The sequence below is a fragment of the Aquarana catesbeiana genome, linkage group LG02 (assembly GCF_042186555.1).
Source record: "Aquarana catesbeiana isolate 2022-GZ linkage group LG02, ASM4218655v1, whole genome shotgun sequence".
In the NCBI taxonomy this organism is placed as follows: domain Eukaryota; kingdom Metazoa; phylum Chordata; class Amphibia; order Anura; family Ranidae; genus Aquarana; species Aquarana catesbeiana.
Window position 1 is genome coordinate 453,199,442 of NC_133325.1, and position 19,134 is coordinate 453,218,575.

General features: G+C 39.5%; 1 protein-coding gene across 1 annotated transcript in view; it reads left to right on the forward strand.

Moving 5' to 3' along the window:
- LOC141128352 (protein argonaute-4) overlaps positions 1-17,737 on the forward strand; it is a 146,278-nt gene extending 128,541 nt beyond the window's left edge. Inside the window, exons 15-18 of the mRNA XM_073615596.1 lie at positions 1,668-1,802; positions 2,149-2,250; positions 2,331-2,530; positions 13,035-17,737. Of these exons, the coding sequence (XP_073471697.1) occupies positions 1,668-1,802; positions 2,149-2,250; positions 2,331-2,530; positions 13,035-13,143 (546 nt within the window). The 3' untranslated portion in view covers positions 13,144-17,737. The remainder of the gene's footprint in view (positions 1-1,667; positions 1,803-2,148; positions 2,251-2,330; positions 2,531-13,034) is intronic.
- Positions 17,738-19,134: the final 1,397 nt, after the last annotated feature.

Here is a 19,134-nt window from a genome sequence, read left to right on the forward strand (position 1 = left end):
CTCGGCTCCGGTGTGTGTATATGTATATATATATGTATATGTGTATATGTGTATATATGTATATATATATATATATATATATATATATATTATATTTTTGGGGGTTCTTAGTAAAATTTCTAGCAAAAAATACAAATTTTAACCTCTTCCCGCCCGAGGACGTCCTTGACTTTGTGCGCGTATATCTGAATGATGCCTGCAGCTACAGGCATCATTCAGATATCGGCTTTTTCAGCTGGCGATTCCCTACACCATAAGAACGATCATAGTGGCTGTTCCGCCGCTTGATCGTTCTTACGGGTGGCGAAAGGGGACGACCCTCCTGCCGCCCTACGGTGCTTTGACCAAGTCACTGCTTCCATCGGTGAGTCCGAGACTGGATCCGCCGGCCCTGGATGGTGACCATAGAGATTTGCGGCGTACCAGATGGTCGCCAGGGTCTCTATGATCGTTCGGAGGCTGGGCACGAGGTTATGACGTCCCGCCTGGCCTCTGCATTCAAACAAATGGTGCCGCCTCAGCTGGGAAGCTAAGATCGTTTATTTTTTTTTTTTCATGCTTCCCAGCCTAGAGGTGACATGTGGGGTCTTATTGACCCCCATATCTCACTGTAAAGAGGACCGACCATGCCATATTCCTATTACAAGGTATGTTTACTTTCCTTGTAATGGGAATAAAAGTGATCAAAAATTGTATTTTTTTTTTTAAAAAGTGTCAAGCGAACACATACGTAAGTCCCGCCCACATATGAAAACGGTGTTCAAACCACACATGGGAGGTATCGCTGCGAACGTTGGAGCGAGAGCAATAATTCTAGCCCTAGACCTCCTCTGTAATGCACATCCTGTAACCAGTAAAAAAATTTAAAGTGTCGCCTATGGGGATTTTTAAGTACTGAAGTTTGGCGCCATTCCACAAGCGTGTGCAATTTTGAAGCGTGACATGTTTGGTATCTATTTACTCAGCATAACTTCATCTTTCACATTATGCAAAAAAATTGGGTTAACTTTAATGTTTGGGGTTTTTTTTATAGCATGAAACTCTTTTTTTGAAGAAAAAAAAGTTCGAAAAATTGCTGTGCAAATACAGTGCGAGATAAAAAGTTGCAACGGCTGCCATTGTATTCTTTAGGGCAGTGATGGCGAACCTTGGCACTCCAGATGTTTTGGAACTACATTTCCCATGAGGCTCATCTACACTGCAGAGTGCATGAGCATCATGGGAAATGTAGTTCCAAAACATCTGGGGTGCCAAAGTTTGCCATCACTGCTCTAGGATCTTTGTTAAAATTAAACATATATAATGTTTGGGGGTTCTATGTAATCTTCTAGCAAAAAAAGATGATTTTTACATGTAGGAGAGAAATGTCAGAATTGGCCTGGATGGGAAGTGGTTAAACTTGTTAAAAAGTTCCAGAAAAGGCATGTCAGTAAGTGGTTATCCTTGGCCCCATTTTTAAAAACAAAAGTTCTCAATCTCTCTCTCAGCATCTTGATTTGTATGTGGCTTTGCCTGTCAGTCCCTGTATATATGGCTGCATACCTCATTTTGATTTTGAAACTAGCATACAGAACAAATTTTCATGTACCATCTTACAAGTTTATCTAGAATATGTTTTGAGTTTCATATAGCCAAAAGTTGCCTTAATATAAGTACTTTTTTTATAGGTTGCCTGGCCAGAACTTATGGCTATTCGGAAAGCCTGCATCAGTCTGGAGGAAGATTACAGACCTGGCATTACCTACATTGTTGTACAAAAGAGACATCACACTAGACTTTTCTGTTCTGACAAAACAGAGCGGGTATGTAGAGATGTAATTTGTTCCATTCGTAGGTCTGTTGGGCTATTTAATTCTATAATGTTATATCCTTGCAGTTATTTGAATAGCTATAGCTAAACTAATGTTTGCTATAGCTGGAGGAATTCTTTGGAAAAATTTGTGGATTAAGGCAGTAAATGGAACTCTCTCCAGATTGTCACAGTTCACCTTGCTACTGGAAATCTGAGAAGGTGAAAAAACAAATTGAACCATACTGGGTAGTGCAGAACTTGCACAGCCTATCAAGCCCAAACACAATTCTGTAGTATAAATATACTCCAGTTCATTTTTTGTCATCTGATGTTAAATGTATTTTTTATTTTTCTAGGTGGGAAAAAGTGGCAATGTGCCTGCTGGAACTACAGTAGACAGTACTATTACACATCCATCTGAATTTGACTTCTATCTCTGTAGTCATGCTGGGATTCAGGTAGTGTATTTTTAGCATACACTTTTGTTTTCCAGAAGTCTGGAGCATTTAACAACTATTTATGTAATATTTTCTTCCAGGGAACGAGTCGCCCATCTCATTACCAGGTCTTGTGGGATGATAATTGCTTTACAGCTGATGAGCTTCAACTGTTAACATACCAGTTGTGCCACACCTATGTCCGATGTACTCGCTCAGTCTCCATCCCTGCTCCTGCTTACTATGCTAGGCTGGTGGCATTCAGAGCAAGATACCATCTTGTGGATAAAGATCACGACAGGTGAGAGTGTAAAGATCTGCAGTAGTAATACGTAACAAATGGCTAGTCATAGATATACCCACGTTACTACTGAGCAAATAATTGGGAGGCACTTATTGTCTATTGTACCTGTTCGTCTTTCTTGTTCGTCTTTCTTGTTCGTCTTTCTTGTTCGTCTTTCTTGTTCGTCTTTCTTGTTCGTCTTTCTTGTTCGTCTTTCTTGTTCGTCTTTCTTGTTCGTCTTTCTTGTTCGTCTTTCTTGTTCGTCTTTCTTGTTCGTCTTTCTTGTTCGTCTTTCTTGTTCGTCTTTCTTGTTCGTCATTTCAGAAGTTTGTGATAAGTTTCTACTGGTTGCGGTGCCAATTTAGAATGTTGTATATGTAGGCTGTGTTGACAGACTTGTGGTTATCCTCCAAAGTGTGTTTACTTTTCTGTACCTGCACTTTGCAGTTACTACTTGGGGTTTTTGGGTCAAAATTCAGCCATTCGCTAGGGAATAGGCAGGAAATATTGCACCCTATAATCGCAGCTGGACCATCTGATATTTGTTTATATACAATCAATTTTCAGCAAAAACTGTTTTAAAGTGGGACTTCATTCTCTCAATCAAAATTGATTATTTTTAATTCTTATGCTACTTACATTATTAAATAGTTAGAAACAAATATTTACTTATAAACATATATATTTTTTTTTTTTTTACATTTCTTTGGTTACTTTCTGTTTTTAAAGCCTAGGCAAATGCTGTCAAACATCCCAGGAATCTTCAGGAGGGGAGGAGGTATATTCTCATCTAAGCACGCCCTCCTGCCTACATTCCTGAGCTAAGGGTAGATGGATTCCAGGAAGAGAATGCTAGAAGAATCTGCCCTTACTCAAGATGGCTATGGCCAAAAGTGCTAGGGAGTGTTTCAAAGGGATTTCTCTGCAAAATAAAGCATGGAGGGATGGGTGACTTTGCTTGGAATATTAAAAATGAATTAAAATAGCATTTTTGGTTTGTGGTGCTCAAATAGTTCCGCTTCAAGTAGAGAACGAAGATTTAGGACCTGTCAACTGACAGGAAACGCAGCTGTTTTTAGGTTTCTTCCCGCATGCAGCTCATTTGACGTGGCAGAACAAAGTAATGGGAAAGCTGATTATTAGAATATCGTCATAATTATATTATCTCTACTGTAGGAGTATGGGTCCATTCATTTCTATGGGCAATTGCTGCCAGTGACAGGAGATTTCTAAGTCTGGGATGTCATTACTGTGGGAGGCTGCTGCACAAAGAAGAAAGTATTTATCGGGGTCTATATTAGATTGGCTTGGAAAAAAGAGGGGTGGGGCGGCGATATTTTTTTAATCAGAAGTTTGCTACTGCTAAAACAGCGTTTGTGATTTATTTTTTTCCTAATTCATTCTCAAAATATAGCTTCTCCATGGGATTTAGGCAGATAAGCTGTTCCCTTCTGTAAAACCTCAGTAAACACTTTTACTGAGCCACTAAAAAATGTTCTTAGTCAGGCAGACTTGACTGCCCCTTCCTGTTTGCTAGCAGGTGAATATTGGGTGCTTCGGAAGTGGCATAAGATGATTTCTAATAGCTCAGTTTGTTGTATTCACCACCTCAAAGTAAAGGGATCATTTCCACAAGATCACACTTGACACACTCGGGCGAAGACACCGCTGGACTCGTGGACCGGTAAGTGTCCTGATGTTAAGTCAGTGGCTGCAGTATTTGTAGCTGCTGACTTTTTCATTTTTTTCTGAAGGAGCCTGGAGCTCCGCTTTAAGCACAAAAAAAATTGTGTAAAAGTATTGACTACAGAATTAGAAAAATCTGAATTTATTAAGTCGCTCACAATCATGGGAATCAGTAGGACTAATTGTGTGACACGGACACAACATTTTGCACTGTTTTTATACAGTTAAATTTCTAGCAATAGGATAATTTACTTGTACATATCACAACCGAGGAACAGTGTACCAATAATCTAACGTAGCTGGCAACTAGGCATGCATTTATCAGACTATCCCTCCTGCTTCCTTTGCAGCAAAATAAAGATGTCAAGTCGATCTACAGGTTGTGATAATAGTGTGTTTTTTTTTTTTTTTTTTATACACACACACTAAAATTTCAGGTTTCTGTGATGTAAAAAAATCATTTCAGAACCTTTTGCACCCTTAATGTGACCTATAAACTCTTTTGGGGGGGGGGGGGGGCAGTAAAAATTAAAAAAATAAATAAATAAAAATAATGTGGTTGCATAAGTGTGCACACCCTCTTATAACTGGGAATGTAGCTGTGTTCAAAATTAAGCTTTCACATTCAACCTCATCTTATCTTGAATAGGTGTCTGTACACACCTGCCATCATTTTAAAGTGCCTCTGATTAACCCCAAATAAAGTTAAGCTGTTCTAGTAGGTCTTTCCTGACATTTTCTTAGTCGCAACTCATTGTTAAAAGGTATCAGGAGAAGGGTACAAAAGGATTTCCAAGGCATTAGCTATACTATGGAAGACAGTGAGGACAGTCATCGAGTGGAAAAATATGGCACAACAGTGACATTAGCAAGAACTGGACGTCCCTCCAAAATGTATGCAAAGACGAGAAGAAAACTGGTCAGGGAGACTGCCAAGAGGCCTACAGCAACACTAAAGGAGCTGCAGGGATATCTGGCAAGTACTGGTGGTGTGGTACATGTGACAACAATCTCCTGTATTCTTTATATGTCTGGGCTATGTGAAGAGTGGCAAGTTGCAAGCCTTTTCTTATGACGAAAAACATCCAAGCCCGGCTAAATTAAAAAAAAAAAAAAAAAACACATCTGACGTCTCCCAAAAGTATGTGGGAAATGTGTTTATAGTTTGATGAAACCAAGGTTGCACTTTTTGGCCATAATTCTAAAAGATATGTTTGGCGCAAAAACACTGCACATCACCAAAAGGACACCATACCTACAGTGAAGCATGGTGGTGGCAGCAGAATCATGCTTTGGGGCTGTTTTTCTTCAGCTGGAACAGGGGCCTTAGTCAAGGTAGAGAAAATTATGAACAGTTCCAAATACCAGTTGATATTGGCACAAAACCTTCAGGCTCCTGCTAGAAAGTTGAACATGAAGAGGTACTTCATGTTTTATCATGACAACGACCCAAAGCATACATCCAAATCAACAAAGGAATGGCTTCACCAGAAGAAGATTAAAGTTTTGGAATGGCCAAGCCAGAGCCCAGACCTGAATATGATTGAAAATCTGTGGGGTGATCTGAAGAGGGCTGTGCACAGGAGATTCCCTCGCAATCTGACAGATTTGGAGTGTTTTTGCAGAGTGGGCAAATATTACCAAGTCAAGATGTGCTATGCTGATAGACTCGAACCCAAAAAGACTAATAAAGTCAAAAGGTTATCTTATGCAACCAGATTTTTTTTTTTTTTACATCACTCTACCTAAAAGCTTTCAGTTTGTTGTTCAACTGAGTTGTACAGTTTATAGGTCACATTAAAGGTGGAAAAAGTTCTGAAATGATTTATCTTTGTCTCATATTTTTTTTTTACATCACAGAAACCTGACATTTTAACAGGGGTGTGTAGATTTCTGATATCTACTGTGTGTGTGTGTATATATATGTATATGTGTGTGTGTGTGTATATATATATATATATATATATATATATATATATATATATATATATATATATATATATATATATATATATATATATTCTCTAGAGTGAGTACACCCCTCACATTATAGTAAATGTTTTATTATATCTTTTCATGCGACAACACTGAAGAAATGACACTTTGCTACAATGTAAAATAGTGAGTGTACAACTTGTATAACAGTGCTGTCCCCTCAAAATAACTTGGCACACAACCATTAATGTCTAAAATGCTGGCAACAAGTGAGTACACCCCTAAATGAAAATGTCCAAATTGGACCCGATTTAGCCATTTTCCCTCCTCCGGTGTCTTGACTGATTAGTGTTACAAGATCTCAAATGTGAATGAGGAGCAGGTGTGTTAAATTTGATGTTATTGCTCTCTCTCTCATACTGATCACTGAAAGTTCAACATGGCACCTCCATGGCAAAGAATTCTGAGAATCTGAAAAAAAGAATAGTTGCCCTACATAAAGATGGCCTAGGCCAGTGATGGTGAACCTTGGCACCCCAGATGTTTTGGAACTACATGTCCCATGATGCCTAACTACACTGCAGAGTGCATGAACATCATGGGTAATGTAGATCCAAAACATCTGGGGTGCCAAGGTTCGCCATCACTGGCCTAGGCTATAAGAAGATTGCCAAGACCCTGAAACTGAGCTGCAGCAAGGTGGCCAAGATCACACAGGGGTTTAACAGGACAGGTTCCACTCAGAACAGGCCTCGCCATGGTCGACCAAAGAAGTTGAGTACACATGCTCAGCGTCATATCCAGAGGTTGTCTTTGGGAAATCGACGTATGAGTGCTGCAGAGGTTGAAGGGGTGGGGGGTCAGCCTGTCAGTGCTCAGACCATATGCCGCATCAAATTGGTCTGCATGGCTGTCTTTCCAGAAGGAAGCCTCTTCTAAAGATGATGCACAAGAAAGTCCGCAAAGAGTTTGCTGAAGACACGCAGACTAAGGCCCCTTTCACACTGGGGCGGTGGGGGCATCGGCGGTACAACAGCGCTATTTTTAGCTCTGCTGTACCGTCGTTCTTGCAGCGGTATTCGGCCGCTAGCGGTGCGGTTTTAACCCCCGCTGGCGGACGAAAAAGGGTTAAAATCCCTCGTACAGCGTGGCTATTGCCGCGGTATAGCCGCGCTGTCCCATTGATTTCAATGGGCAGGAGCGGTGAATACACCGCTCCTTCACCGCTCCAAAAAAGCGGTTTGCAGGACTTTTTTCACCGTCCTGCCTGCGCACCGCTTCAGTGTGAAAGCCCTCAGGCTTTCACACTGAACAAACAGCGGAGGCTGTTTAGGGGCGGTTTGCAGGCGGTATTTTTAGCGCAATACCGCCTGCAAACCGCCCCAGTGTGAAAGGGTTCTAAGGACATGGAGTACTGGAACCATGTCCTGTGGTCTGGTGAGACCAAAATAAAGTTATTTGGCTCAGATTAGGGCTGAAACAACTAATCGATCAATCGATTATGAAATGAATCGATTACTATTTTCATAACCGATTAATCGGCCAGTAACATAATGGGGTTAAAAAAAAAAATAAAATGAGCCCTTTATAGTACAAAAAAGAGCAAATAATCGCTCCTGTAAAACTTTAACAGTTCTACAGTAAAAAAAAATGAACCCCTTACAGTAGTGATTATCTGTTTTTTTTGTACTATAAAGGGCTAATTTTAGTTTTTTTAACCCCATTATGGTACTAGACGTGTTAGACCTGGTTCAGATCTGTATTTTCTTTTTTTTTTTGGTGCTTTTTGCAGCAACGCACTACATTTCATTTACATGGTTTCCCATTGGACACGTTCACATCTATGCTTTTTTTCAGCCGCTGCGTATTTGGAAAGGGTCAGGGACTTTTTTTTTTTTTTTTTTTTAACGCAAAACGGTGCTCATTTGGTTCAATATACTTCAATGGAGAAGCTGCAGAAAAGCATATAAATGCGTCTGCAGCAATTTGTGTTTTTTAATTTGCCCAAAAACAAATTGGCCAAAAAAAATGCAAAAATGCAAATCGCAGCAAAATCACGTGCGCAAAAATAAAAACTCACAGCGAAGAAAGACATGGTTTGTTTTAAATAAAAAATTTGATCTGAGTCTGATATTTACCAGATTCACCCTTTAATAGTAAATATCCTTTAATAGTATATACAGTATTTCTCTCCTCTAATAGTGTATATATAGTATATCTCCTCTAATAGTATGTACACTATATCTCTTCTGTCTGTTATTCTCAGAGTGGTTTAGATATTTTACTCCCTAACCATATAGTTGGTTATTTATATTTACCACTGCATAGAGATATTTAAGAATAAATTGTTTTTTTAAAAAAAAAACCTTTACATATTAACTAAATTACACACCACATTTTTTTTTTTAAGGTTATTAACCGATTAATCGAAACAGTTGGCCAACTAATCGATTTATGAAAATAATCGTTAGTTGCAGCCCTAGTTCAGATGGTGTCAAGCGTGTGTGGTGGCAACCAGGTGAGGAGTAAAAAGACAAATGTGTCTTGCCTACAGTCAAGCGTGGTGGTGGGAGTGTCATGGTCTGGGGCTGCATGAGTGCTGCTGGCATGGGGAGCTACAGTTCATAGAGGGAACCATGAATGCCAGCATGTACTGTGTTCAGTAGAAGCAGAGCATGATCCCCCTCCCTTTGGAGACTGGACCACAGGGCAGTACACCAATATATCGACCCCAAACACACCTCCAAGACGACCACTGCCTTGGTAAAGAAGCTGAGGGTAAAGGTGATGGACTGGCCAAGCATGTCTCCAGACCTAAACCCTCTTGAACATCTATGGGGCATCATCAAACGGAAGGTGGAGGAGCGCAAGGTCTCTAACATCCACCAGCTCCGTCATGGAGGAATGGAAGAGGACTCCAGTGGCAACCTGTGAAGCTCCGGTGAACTCCATGCCCAAGAGGGTTAATGCAGTGCTGGAAAATAATTGGTGGCCACACACAATATTGACGATTTGTGCCCAATTGGGAAATTTTCACGTACGGGTGTACTCACTTTTGTTGCCAGCGGTTTAGACATTAATGGCCGTCTGTTACTTTGAGGGGACAGCAAATTTACACGGTTATACAAGTTGTACGCTCACTACTTTACATTGTAGCAAAGTGTCATTTCTTCAGTGTTGTCACATGAAAAGATATAATAAAATATTCAAAAATGTGAGGGGTGTACTCACTTTTGTGAGATACTGTGTGTGTGTGTGTGTGTGTCTTAGAACTGCCTTAATTCTTCATGGCATAGATTCAACAAGGTGTTCAACATTCCTCAGATTTTGGTCCTTTTTGACATGATGGCATCATGCCGTTGCTGCAGATTTTTTGGCTGCATATCTACCGTTCCACCACACTACAAAGGTGCTCAAATGGATTGAGATCTGGTTACTGTGGAGGCCATTGGAGTACAGTGAACTCATTGTCCTGTTCAAGAAACCAGTTTGAGATGATTTGAGCTTTGTTACATGGTGCATTATCAAGCTGGAAGTAGACATCATAAGATAGGTACACTGTAGTCATAAAGGGATGGACATGGTCAGCAATAATACTCGGGTAGGCCGTGGAGTTAAAACAATGCTCAATTGGTACTAAGGGGCCCAAAGTGTGCCAAGAAAATATCCCCCACACCATTACACCACCAGCCCGAATGTTGATAGAAGGCAGGATGGATCCATGTATTAATGTTTACACCAAATTCTGACCCTACCATCTGAATGTTGCAGCTGAAATCAAAACTCTTTAGACCAGGCAACATTTTTCCAGTCTTCTATTGTCCAATTTTGGTGAGCCTTTGTGAATTGTAGCCTCAGTTTCCTGTTTCCTGACAGGAGTGGCACCCGGTGTGGTCATCTGCTGCTGTAACCCATCTGCTTCAAGGTTCAATGTGTTGTGCATTCAGAGATGGTGTCTGCATACCTTGGTTGTAACGAGTGGTTATTTGTTACTGTTGCTTCTCTACCGTCTCAAACCAGGCTGCCCATTTTCCTCTGATATCCAGAAGGCATTTTTGTCCACACAACTGCTCACTGGATAGTTTCTCTTTTTTTGGACCATTCTCTACAAAGATGGTTGTGCATGAAAATCCTAGTAGACCAGCAGTTATTTAAATACTCAGACTGGCCTGTCTGGCACCAACAACCATGCCGTGTTAAGTCACTTAAATCTATTCTTCCCCATTCTGATATTTGGTTTGAACTTCAGCAAGTAGTCTTCATCAAGTCTAGACGGCTAAATACATTGAGTTGCTGCCTTGTGATAAGCAATTTGTGTACCCAATAAAGTTGGCGTGTGAAATATTAAGGAAAGTGTTTTAATATTTTCAAGTTATGACTTCCAATATTGTCACTGACTTTTATTTTGTTTTAATAGTGAAGTACAGGGAGTCCACTCCCATTTGTAGAGGTTCTAGAAACCACCTTGTTCTTTCCTTTGGTGTTTTTTCTCAATTTATTAACCTTGCTCGACAAATTTCGACTGAATAGACAGGGGTTTGCTTCTTGCTAGAAAGTGACTGTTATTCCCTGTTATAACACTGGTTGGTGTTGCATTGGATAATGCCTTGTAAACATAAGACAATTTCAATGTAAAGTGATACTAAAGTCTAATTTTTCTTTTGTTTTTTGTTAACCACTTAAGGACCGGGCCTCTTTTTGTGATGTTTTGTTTACAAGTTAAAAACAGGTTTTTGTTTTTTTTTTTTTTTTTTTTTTGCTAGAGAATTACTTGGAACCCCCAAACATTATACATTTTTTTTCTACCACCCTAGAGAATAAAATGGCAGTCGTTGCAATACTTTTTGTCACACTGTATTTGTGCAGCGATCTTACAAGCACACTTTTTTTGAGAAAATACACTTTTTTGAAGTAAAAAATAAGACCACAGTAAAAAGTTAGCCCAATTTTTTTTTTTTATATTGTGAAAGATAATGTTACGCCAAGTAAATTGATACCCAACATGTCACGCTTCAAAATTGTGCCCGCTCGTGGAATGGTGACAAACTTTTACCCTTAAAAATCTCCATAGGCGATGTTTAAAAAAATTCTACAGGTTGCATGTTTTAAGTTAGAGGAGGTCTAGAGCTAGAATTATTGCTCTCGCTCTACCAATCGCGGAAATACCTCACGTGTGGTTTGAACACAGTTTTCATATGCGGGCGCTACTCACGTATGCGTTCGCTTCTGCACGCGAGCTTGGCCGGGGCACTTTTTTTAAAATTAAAAAAAATTTTTTTTTTTGTTATTTATTTTACCTTTTCATTTGTATTTTTTGTAAACATCCCTTTATAATAGAAAAAAAAAGCATGACAGGACCTCTTAAATACGAGATCTGGGGGTCAAAAAGACCTCAGATCTCATATTTACACAAAAATGCAATAAAAAAAAAGTTGCCATTTAAAATTTTTAAAAAAAAAAATGGCCATTTAAGAGCTATGGGCATAAGTGACATTTTGACGTCCCTTCCGCCCTGCATTGGTATGGAGATGGGTGGGGGCCATCTTCCCTTCACTCGTCTCCATACCCAGCAAGGGTGAAGATCCGATCGCCTCCGCCGACGGCTCCAGTAAGAGGCGGAGGGCACCGGAGCGCAGCAGGAGCCGCAGAGACCACTCTTTTCGGAAAGCGGTCCGCCGGCCAAAGAAGAGGATACTGGGGTTATGGCATCTAGGTGCTGCCATAACGATATTCCTCTTCAAAGTAAGGACGTACATCAGCGTGCGGCGGTCCGGAAGTGGTTAAAAATAACAAACATGTTATACTTACCACCACTGTGGAGTGGTTTTGCACAGAGCAGCGCAGATCCTCTTCTCGGGTCCCTCTTCAGTGCTCCTAGCCCCTCCCGTTGAGTGCCCCCACAGCAAGCGGCTTGCTATGGGGGCACCCGAGCCAAGCCACAGCTCCCTGTGTCCATAAAGAGACGGAGCTGTGGTCTGCCCTGCCCCCTTTCTCTCCTCATTGGCTCACTGACTTTGAAAGCAGCGGGAGACAATGGTGCTGCGGTGCCGTCTCAGCCAATGAGGGGGGGAGTCCTGGACGGCTGAGTCTCTCGTGCACCATCGCTGGATCTAGATAGACCTCAGGTAAGATTGGGGCATTGCACACAGGAGGCTTTTTATCTTAATGCATCAAATGCATTAAGATAAAAAGCCTTCTGCCTTTACAACCACTTTAAGGCCTTCAGCGCTTGTGAATGAGAGAAGACTTTGAGCCCAAAAAAAAAACACATTGTTCATGGATTGAATGTGTCCTTGCAACTAATTGCTCTGCATACAAACTTTCCTTTTTTCACAGCCAAATCTTTTAGATTTAAAAATTGTACACCTGTGGTTGTGTGTTTTATCAGGAGGTTGTTCTGCATATGTCATTAAGGCTTCATGTACACGGGACATTTTTACAACCTCTCCTGAACAATTTAACTTGCAAGATAGTAACCCACTTTTAAAACATCCGTTTTGCCATGTTTAAATGCCGTGTTTAGTTGTGTTTGCTTTTAGGGGCGTTTTCAAAATAGCCAAAAAAGGAAAAACGCCTGGAAACAAAACGCAGCTAAATGCGAGTTACCGCGTTTAGTTGCGCTTAGAAGAGCTTGAAATGCCTCTAAACTCAGCTTCTGAACCCATTTTTTAGCTTTCCAAAAAAGCCTCTCAACAGCCTAGAAATGACTGTAAACGACCCTGTGTGCATATACTGATAAGATAACCTAGAGGAGAGTTCAGGGGCATCTGAAAAAAAATGCCCAACTGCTCCTAAACGTCCGTTTACCAGCAGCAATGTACATGAGGCCTAAGAATCAATATTGAGTATCAGAAAGACCCTGACCAAAACTAACTTTGCTTTTGTTTGTTCTCTTCCCCAGCGCTGAAGGAAGCCATGTTTCTGGACAGAGCAATGGTCGTGATCCACAGGCTCTGGCCAAAGCCGTTCAGATTCATCACGACACACAGCACACAATGTACTTTGCCTGACAGAGCAGCAGGACACCATACCAATCTCCATGTTCCTCAGAGCTCTGAAATGTATGGTTCAATCCAGTCTCCTGTTGTCAGGGATAGCGCTCTTGGCTTCCTACCAGCACACTTTGGACTTTTTGCACTGAATTTCTTCAGTCTCATCTTAATTGAAGAAAGTAATTACTTGGTTTTGTTTTTACATTTTTTTTTTTAATTTTTTTTAAATTTTTTTTAAATATATCAAAAACTTCAACTGTCTTCTGATGCGTTGGACTGAACCTTTACCTCAAACCTTTCAAGATATCTGAAGATTATGCTCCAAATGGTCACTTTTTATTTTCTTTTAAAAGCCAGCATTTCTTCATCTTTGGTTATAACAAAAGTTGTCATACTTGTCTTAACTTCAAGCTGCTTTGTGAGTATATACATATATGGTAAAGTATAACTGTGTGGGGCCATAAACTTACTAAATGAGGTTTAGTCTTTACTGTAAAATATCTTTTTAAGTGATTTTGTTTTTTTACAGTTATCGCTGTCTGTCAGGTTCTTTACCATTGCAGCTTGTACTTTAGAGTACGCAGGCTGCAAAACAATTGCACTATATTGCAGATTAATTAAATTAGTTTTTTTTCTGTATTAAAATGAATGTGTAATATGAATAAGATTTTAATATAAGGGCCATGTGGCAAACACTGCCATTGGTTTTTAAGATGCAGATTGCCATTATTTTTCTGCTGCCCTCCCCAGCAAATATCCAGTCCCCTAAACCGTATGTAAGTATTTGCCAGCACATGAAAATGCCCGTGTTATGCTGCTGTGATTTGATATAAAACCTTTTTACTTGTAGTAAGGGTGGGGTTTGGGATCATTTTTAGGCAATAAAACCTTTCCGTAGACCCACACAGCATTTATATGTAATTGCATTGTAGATGTAACACATCCCACTTTCTGTCTTAAAATGATTGATGCAGCTTAAAGGATTTGTTGAAATTCCCTTTAACATAATTTTAGGTCTTGTGTATCTGAAAAGAATGCATGTTTGCCTGTACAGACCATCAAGATTTCAGCTGTTCCTTTTGTACACTTGGGGACCTGGTTGCTGTTGGCAACACAAGAATTCATTTCAGGCTTTTTTTTATTTAGATCACCTTTTTTAAAAGCTCAAATGTCTTTCCCATGCCTCAGTTGCGAATGGTCTTAGTCTTCACTGCCAGCAGGGCAGGCCCTGCTATTGACCTTTTTAACCCTTTAAAATGTATGATCCAAAGTATCTACAAATCAGTGGAATTCTCACAGTTTATACCAGCATTTTCACTTTGTGATGGATTCCTGAGCTCCAAAAACCAATGGGGTGCTGACTGCACTTACTACGTAGGAATTTTTCCTTTTTAAATGAGTGTCTCATTAAGCCCTTTTGACATGCTTATCTGCCCGAAAATTGCTGCATTTTCTTTTTATTTTAGAAAGGTGTCCAGTAAGTAGAGCTAGTGCTAGGCCACTGATGAGACAAATCCAGACTGCTAATTAACATGATTTCTCTGTAAATACCTCAAAGCATTTACTGCTTCAAACTGCTCTTTATCCTCACCCCACCTTTTCTGCAGCATGGCGAAAGGTTTGACCAGCACATGCATTTTTTTTTTGCAGTTCTTCATGGTGTGTTTTTTTTGTTTTGTTGTTTTTTGACACACAGAAACCAGAAATACCTCACTGGGATGGTGGAAGTTTTGTCTTTTGTGGGGGGAATAATAATGCTGCTTTGAGCTTTGCTGCTTGGTAACCCCTTCAGTGCCAGGTGATGTCATTCTGCTTGCTTTCTATCTTCTGTTTTCCTCCATGCTTAAAAGCAGTGTGTGTTTGTAAAAGCACTCTTGTCTTTTCTGTCTCATTCACAAGATATAATGGGAATTTGCTTTGCTTCATCATTACTTCAGTTTTTCATCAACTGCTTTGCTTGTAGTGGTATTTAAAAGAACTTTAATTCAACCAGTCCCTTGGGATTGAAGGGGTTGTGAATTGCTCCTTGATGGCTGAGGTGACTTTACAGTGTTCACATTTACAGCATTTTTTCACCTGTGCATCAGGCAACACATCGTATCTGTGCCATGAGTCTTGCAGATGTCACTGCAATTTTAAAAGTTGTTTGCTTAAAACTGGGTAGGGTGGGTCTTTTGCACGCTTTCTGTACAAATGTGTAAAACTGAGCCGGGACACATTCAAAATGTTTCAATGCAGACATGTGAACGTGGGTGATCACTTGTTGACCTATAAACACAGTCCTCTGCTTTTATTTATTACTTTTCTGCATAGTTTTATGTAGGAAAACGCAATGGGTAGGGTGGGATAGTAATACATAGGGTTTATGTGTTTGTACATTTTTAAAACTTTACAGGTTGTGTTGCAGCAATACTATTGTAAACTGTTTGGACTTAACTATTAACTGTTTTATTTAGGTGCAGAATGGCGCATATTTTTACTGTCTGTTCAGAAAATGATAGGAATTTTGTCTGTGGAATGGACTTTGCTAAAAATGTGGAATTTCACAGACTAAAAGGATTGTGAGAAGTGATGCCCTTCTTAAAGTTTTCATTGCCAAGCAGTGTTTAATTTTTTTTTTTTTTTAATGGGAGCAAATGCCACCAGCTTTAGACTTCCAGATACTGCACTTAGTCATGAACTACTGTCTATATAAACTGCCATGAGACAATTTTTAATTTTGGCTTTAGTGTGCACAAAGTGTGACCTTCAGGGTATAGTGTATATATCTATTGGACCTTTGTACTAATGCTTTTCCTTGCGTTAACATGTACAACATTGCATCTTCTGAAATAAGGCTGCAGAATTGCACAAGGATATTGCAGATAATGAGAGGTTTAGTGTTTTACTTAATAATGGTGTGCACTTAACAAGCACATGTGTAATGCATGTAGCAGCCTGTTTTGGGGAGGGGGGGGGGGTGGGGGTTGATTGTAGCGCATGAACCATATGTTTTGAACATTTTGATGTAGCATAGAGAAGAATAGGTCTAAAGTGCTTATGACAATCTTATAAATTTAGGTCACACAGTTTGTGATGTCAAAAAAAAGTTGCGTGTCTGACCTTGAACCTGCTGGTAATTTTACAAGGAGTTTGGGCTTAAAGAACTATAATTTGTGGACCATGTATGTGGTGGGAAAAGCTTAGCGTAATTCTTTTTTTTGACATATATAGTTTCACACTTGTCCTAGTTTGCCACTCTTTTTTTGCTTTTCAAGAAAACCTTACTGAGAAATATGTAGTTTGCCTAAACTCTCCCTGAAGTGTCCAGCTGTCTATGGTTTAGTACTGTGCCACTCGCAATACAATGTATAGGTAAGCACATGCTGAATTTTAACTTCATTGACTGCATATTTGGCCTGGATCAGTAAGACCTTCTTCACAATTCTTCAAAATACTGACGCTTGAACAAATGCAATATTATCACTTGTGTGTTTGACGCTCCTTAAAAATGCCCCTCAAATGCCCTGTGCGCATTTGACAAAGCCCACCCCGGATGCCCCCCCCCCCCCCTTTTTTTTTTTTTCTTTTTGGTCGGAGGTGAAGAAGGCCTGACTCATTTATTGTGTGTTTAATATAGACTTGAATGGAAGGCGTTGAGATGCTTCAGCTCCTTCCAAACTCCACATGAAGCTTCATTTTTGAAGCCCAGCAACGTGACACAAACTCTTTGTTAATGCGAACAACACTGTGTGCTGTCCATATTTATTGCAGACTGTTTTACTAGGAGTTTGAGGAAATGCTTGTGTGAACTGGGCTAATCTAAAGTTTTGAGTTCGAAAGGTCAACCTGACAACTAAATTTACAGCAAGTGGTGGTAACCTCCATATTTTTCAGCATAGGATTAATTTTAGAAGTGGCAATACTCCCACCCAAATGAACCCCCTTCCCCCTTTGAATTGTGTAGGTTATCTTCATCTTCCTACGCATGTTTGAGGCGGACTATGCGATGTGCAGGGCTGTACAGGCTTAAAGATGACACCTGCTTTCCTGGAGGGCATTTACAAACTTTCTTTGGGCTAATTTTATGATCTGTTAGACATTTGAGGTTATTGTAATATCATTATTGATTTTTATTCTCCTAAAGAGTAAGAAAGATACTTTACCATGTTACTAATTTCTATAGTGTTTTATGTGTAGAAATGGGATTTCTTGTACAGGAGTTTGCGTTTGACTTTTGATGTAAACTTTTCTTTCTATACTGTTGCTAGACTTGTAATGTTCAAATTGTGTTTTATGAAATTCTGAATGGATGTCTATAGCAATACGAGGTAAAATTATTATTATTATTTTTTTTTTTTTTTTAAAGCTATTTAAAGGGCAATTTAGCAGCCCACGTTGCTAGATTGAAATGCTGGCTGTATTTGTTTTTTTAACCTTGCAGGGATATCATTTGTTTTTAATGTGTTTAAATGAAAATATATGGCAAAATGCCAAATAAAGGGTCTATCTGTGTGTTTACTCTTACACCATTTTAATGCCTTCATTTCCATACAAAAGTAATGTTGGAAATCCAACTCTAAATTTTCCAATTTTGCATATAAGAAGAAAAGTAAACTTTTTTTGAAAATGTGTCCAGTATTTGTCGTAATTTATATAATAAAATTGTTCAAACATGAGGAATGTATATACAATGCCGGGCCATTTGCAGTGGATTTCTGGATATTGGATATGTGGATAAAATCTCTAGTTTGAAGGAGCGTTTTTCTTATGTCCCTGTTATGTTAAAAAAGCCATATTTTATTAAGTAATTTCTGATAATTTGTAACCATAAAATGTATATGCTCGTGGGAGGTTTAAATGGGTGCAGAGCATGTTGGCAATAATTATAACCATTGGTATTTTGGAATTCCTTAAAGTGGAACTAAACGCTATCACTTTATAGCCAAGGAAGCTGCTATCTTAGTGTCTGATCTGCAATTGCCATAATTTTGCACATGTGATTAGTTATGACACCAATCATTTAATGGCATGAAAGTTCAGTGGAGAGTACAAACAACTGTAACTGTTTTGGGAAACTGCTGATTGGACAGGTTTAGTTCAGCTTTAAAGTTGGAGTGTTAATGTGAATCTAATGGAACAAATACAGTGCCTTGAAAAACTATTCATAACCTTTGAAATTTTCCACATTTTGTCATGTTACAACCAAAAATGTAAATGTATTTTATTGGGATTTTATGTAATAGACCAACACAAAGTGGCACACAACTGTGACATAGAAGGAAAATGATAAATGGTTTTCAAGATTTTTTTACAAATATCTGAAAAGTGTGGTGTGCATTTGTATTCAGCCCCCCCCCCCCCCCCGAGTCAATACTTTTGTAGAAACACCTTTTGCTGCAATTACAGCTGCAAGTCTTTTTGGGTATGTCTCTACCAGCTTTGCACATCTAGAGAATTACATTTTTGCCCATTCTTCTTTTTGGCAAATGGCTCAAGCTCTGTGAGACTGGATGGAAAACGTCTGAAAAGCAATTTTCAAGTCTTCCCACAGATTTTCAATTGGATTTATTGGGTCTGGACTTTGGGCCATTCTAACACATGAATGTGCTTTGATCCAAACCAATTCCATTGTATGTTTAGGGTCGTTGTCCTGCTAGAAGGTGAGTCTCCGCCCCAGTTTCATGTCTTTTGCACTCTCTAGCAGGTTTTCTTCTAAGCTTGCCCTGTATTTGGCTCCATCCATCTTCCCATCAACTCTGACCAGCTTCCCTGTCCCTGCTGAAGAAAAGCATCCCCACAACATGATGATGCCACCACTATGTTTCATGGTGGTGGCATCAGGGTGATGTGCAGTGTTAAGTTTTCTGCCACACATAGCGTTTTGCTTTTAGGCCAAAAAGTTACATTTTGGTCTCATCTGACCAGAGCACCTTCTTCCACATGTTTGCTGTGTTCCCCACATGGCTTCTTGCAAACTGCAAATGGGACTTATGGCTTTCTTTTTGCCACTCTTCCATAAATGCTCTT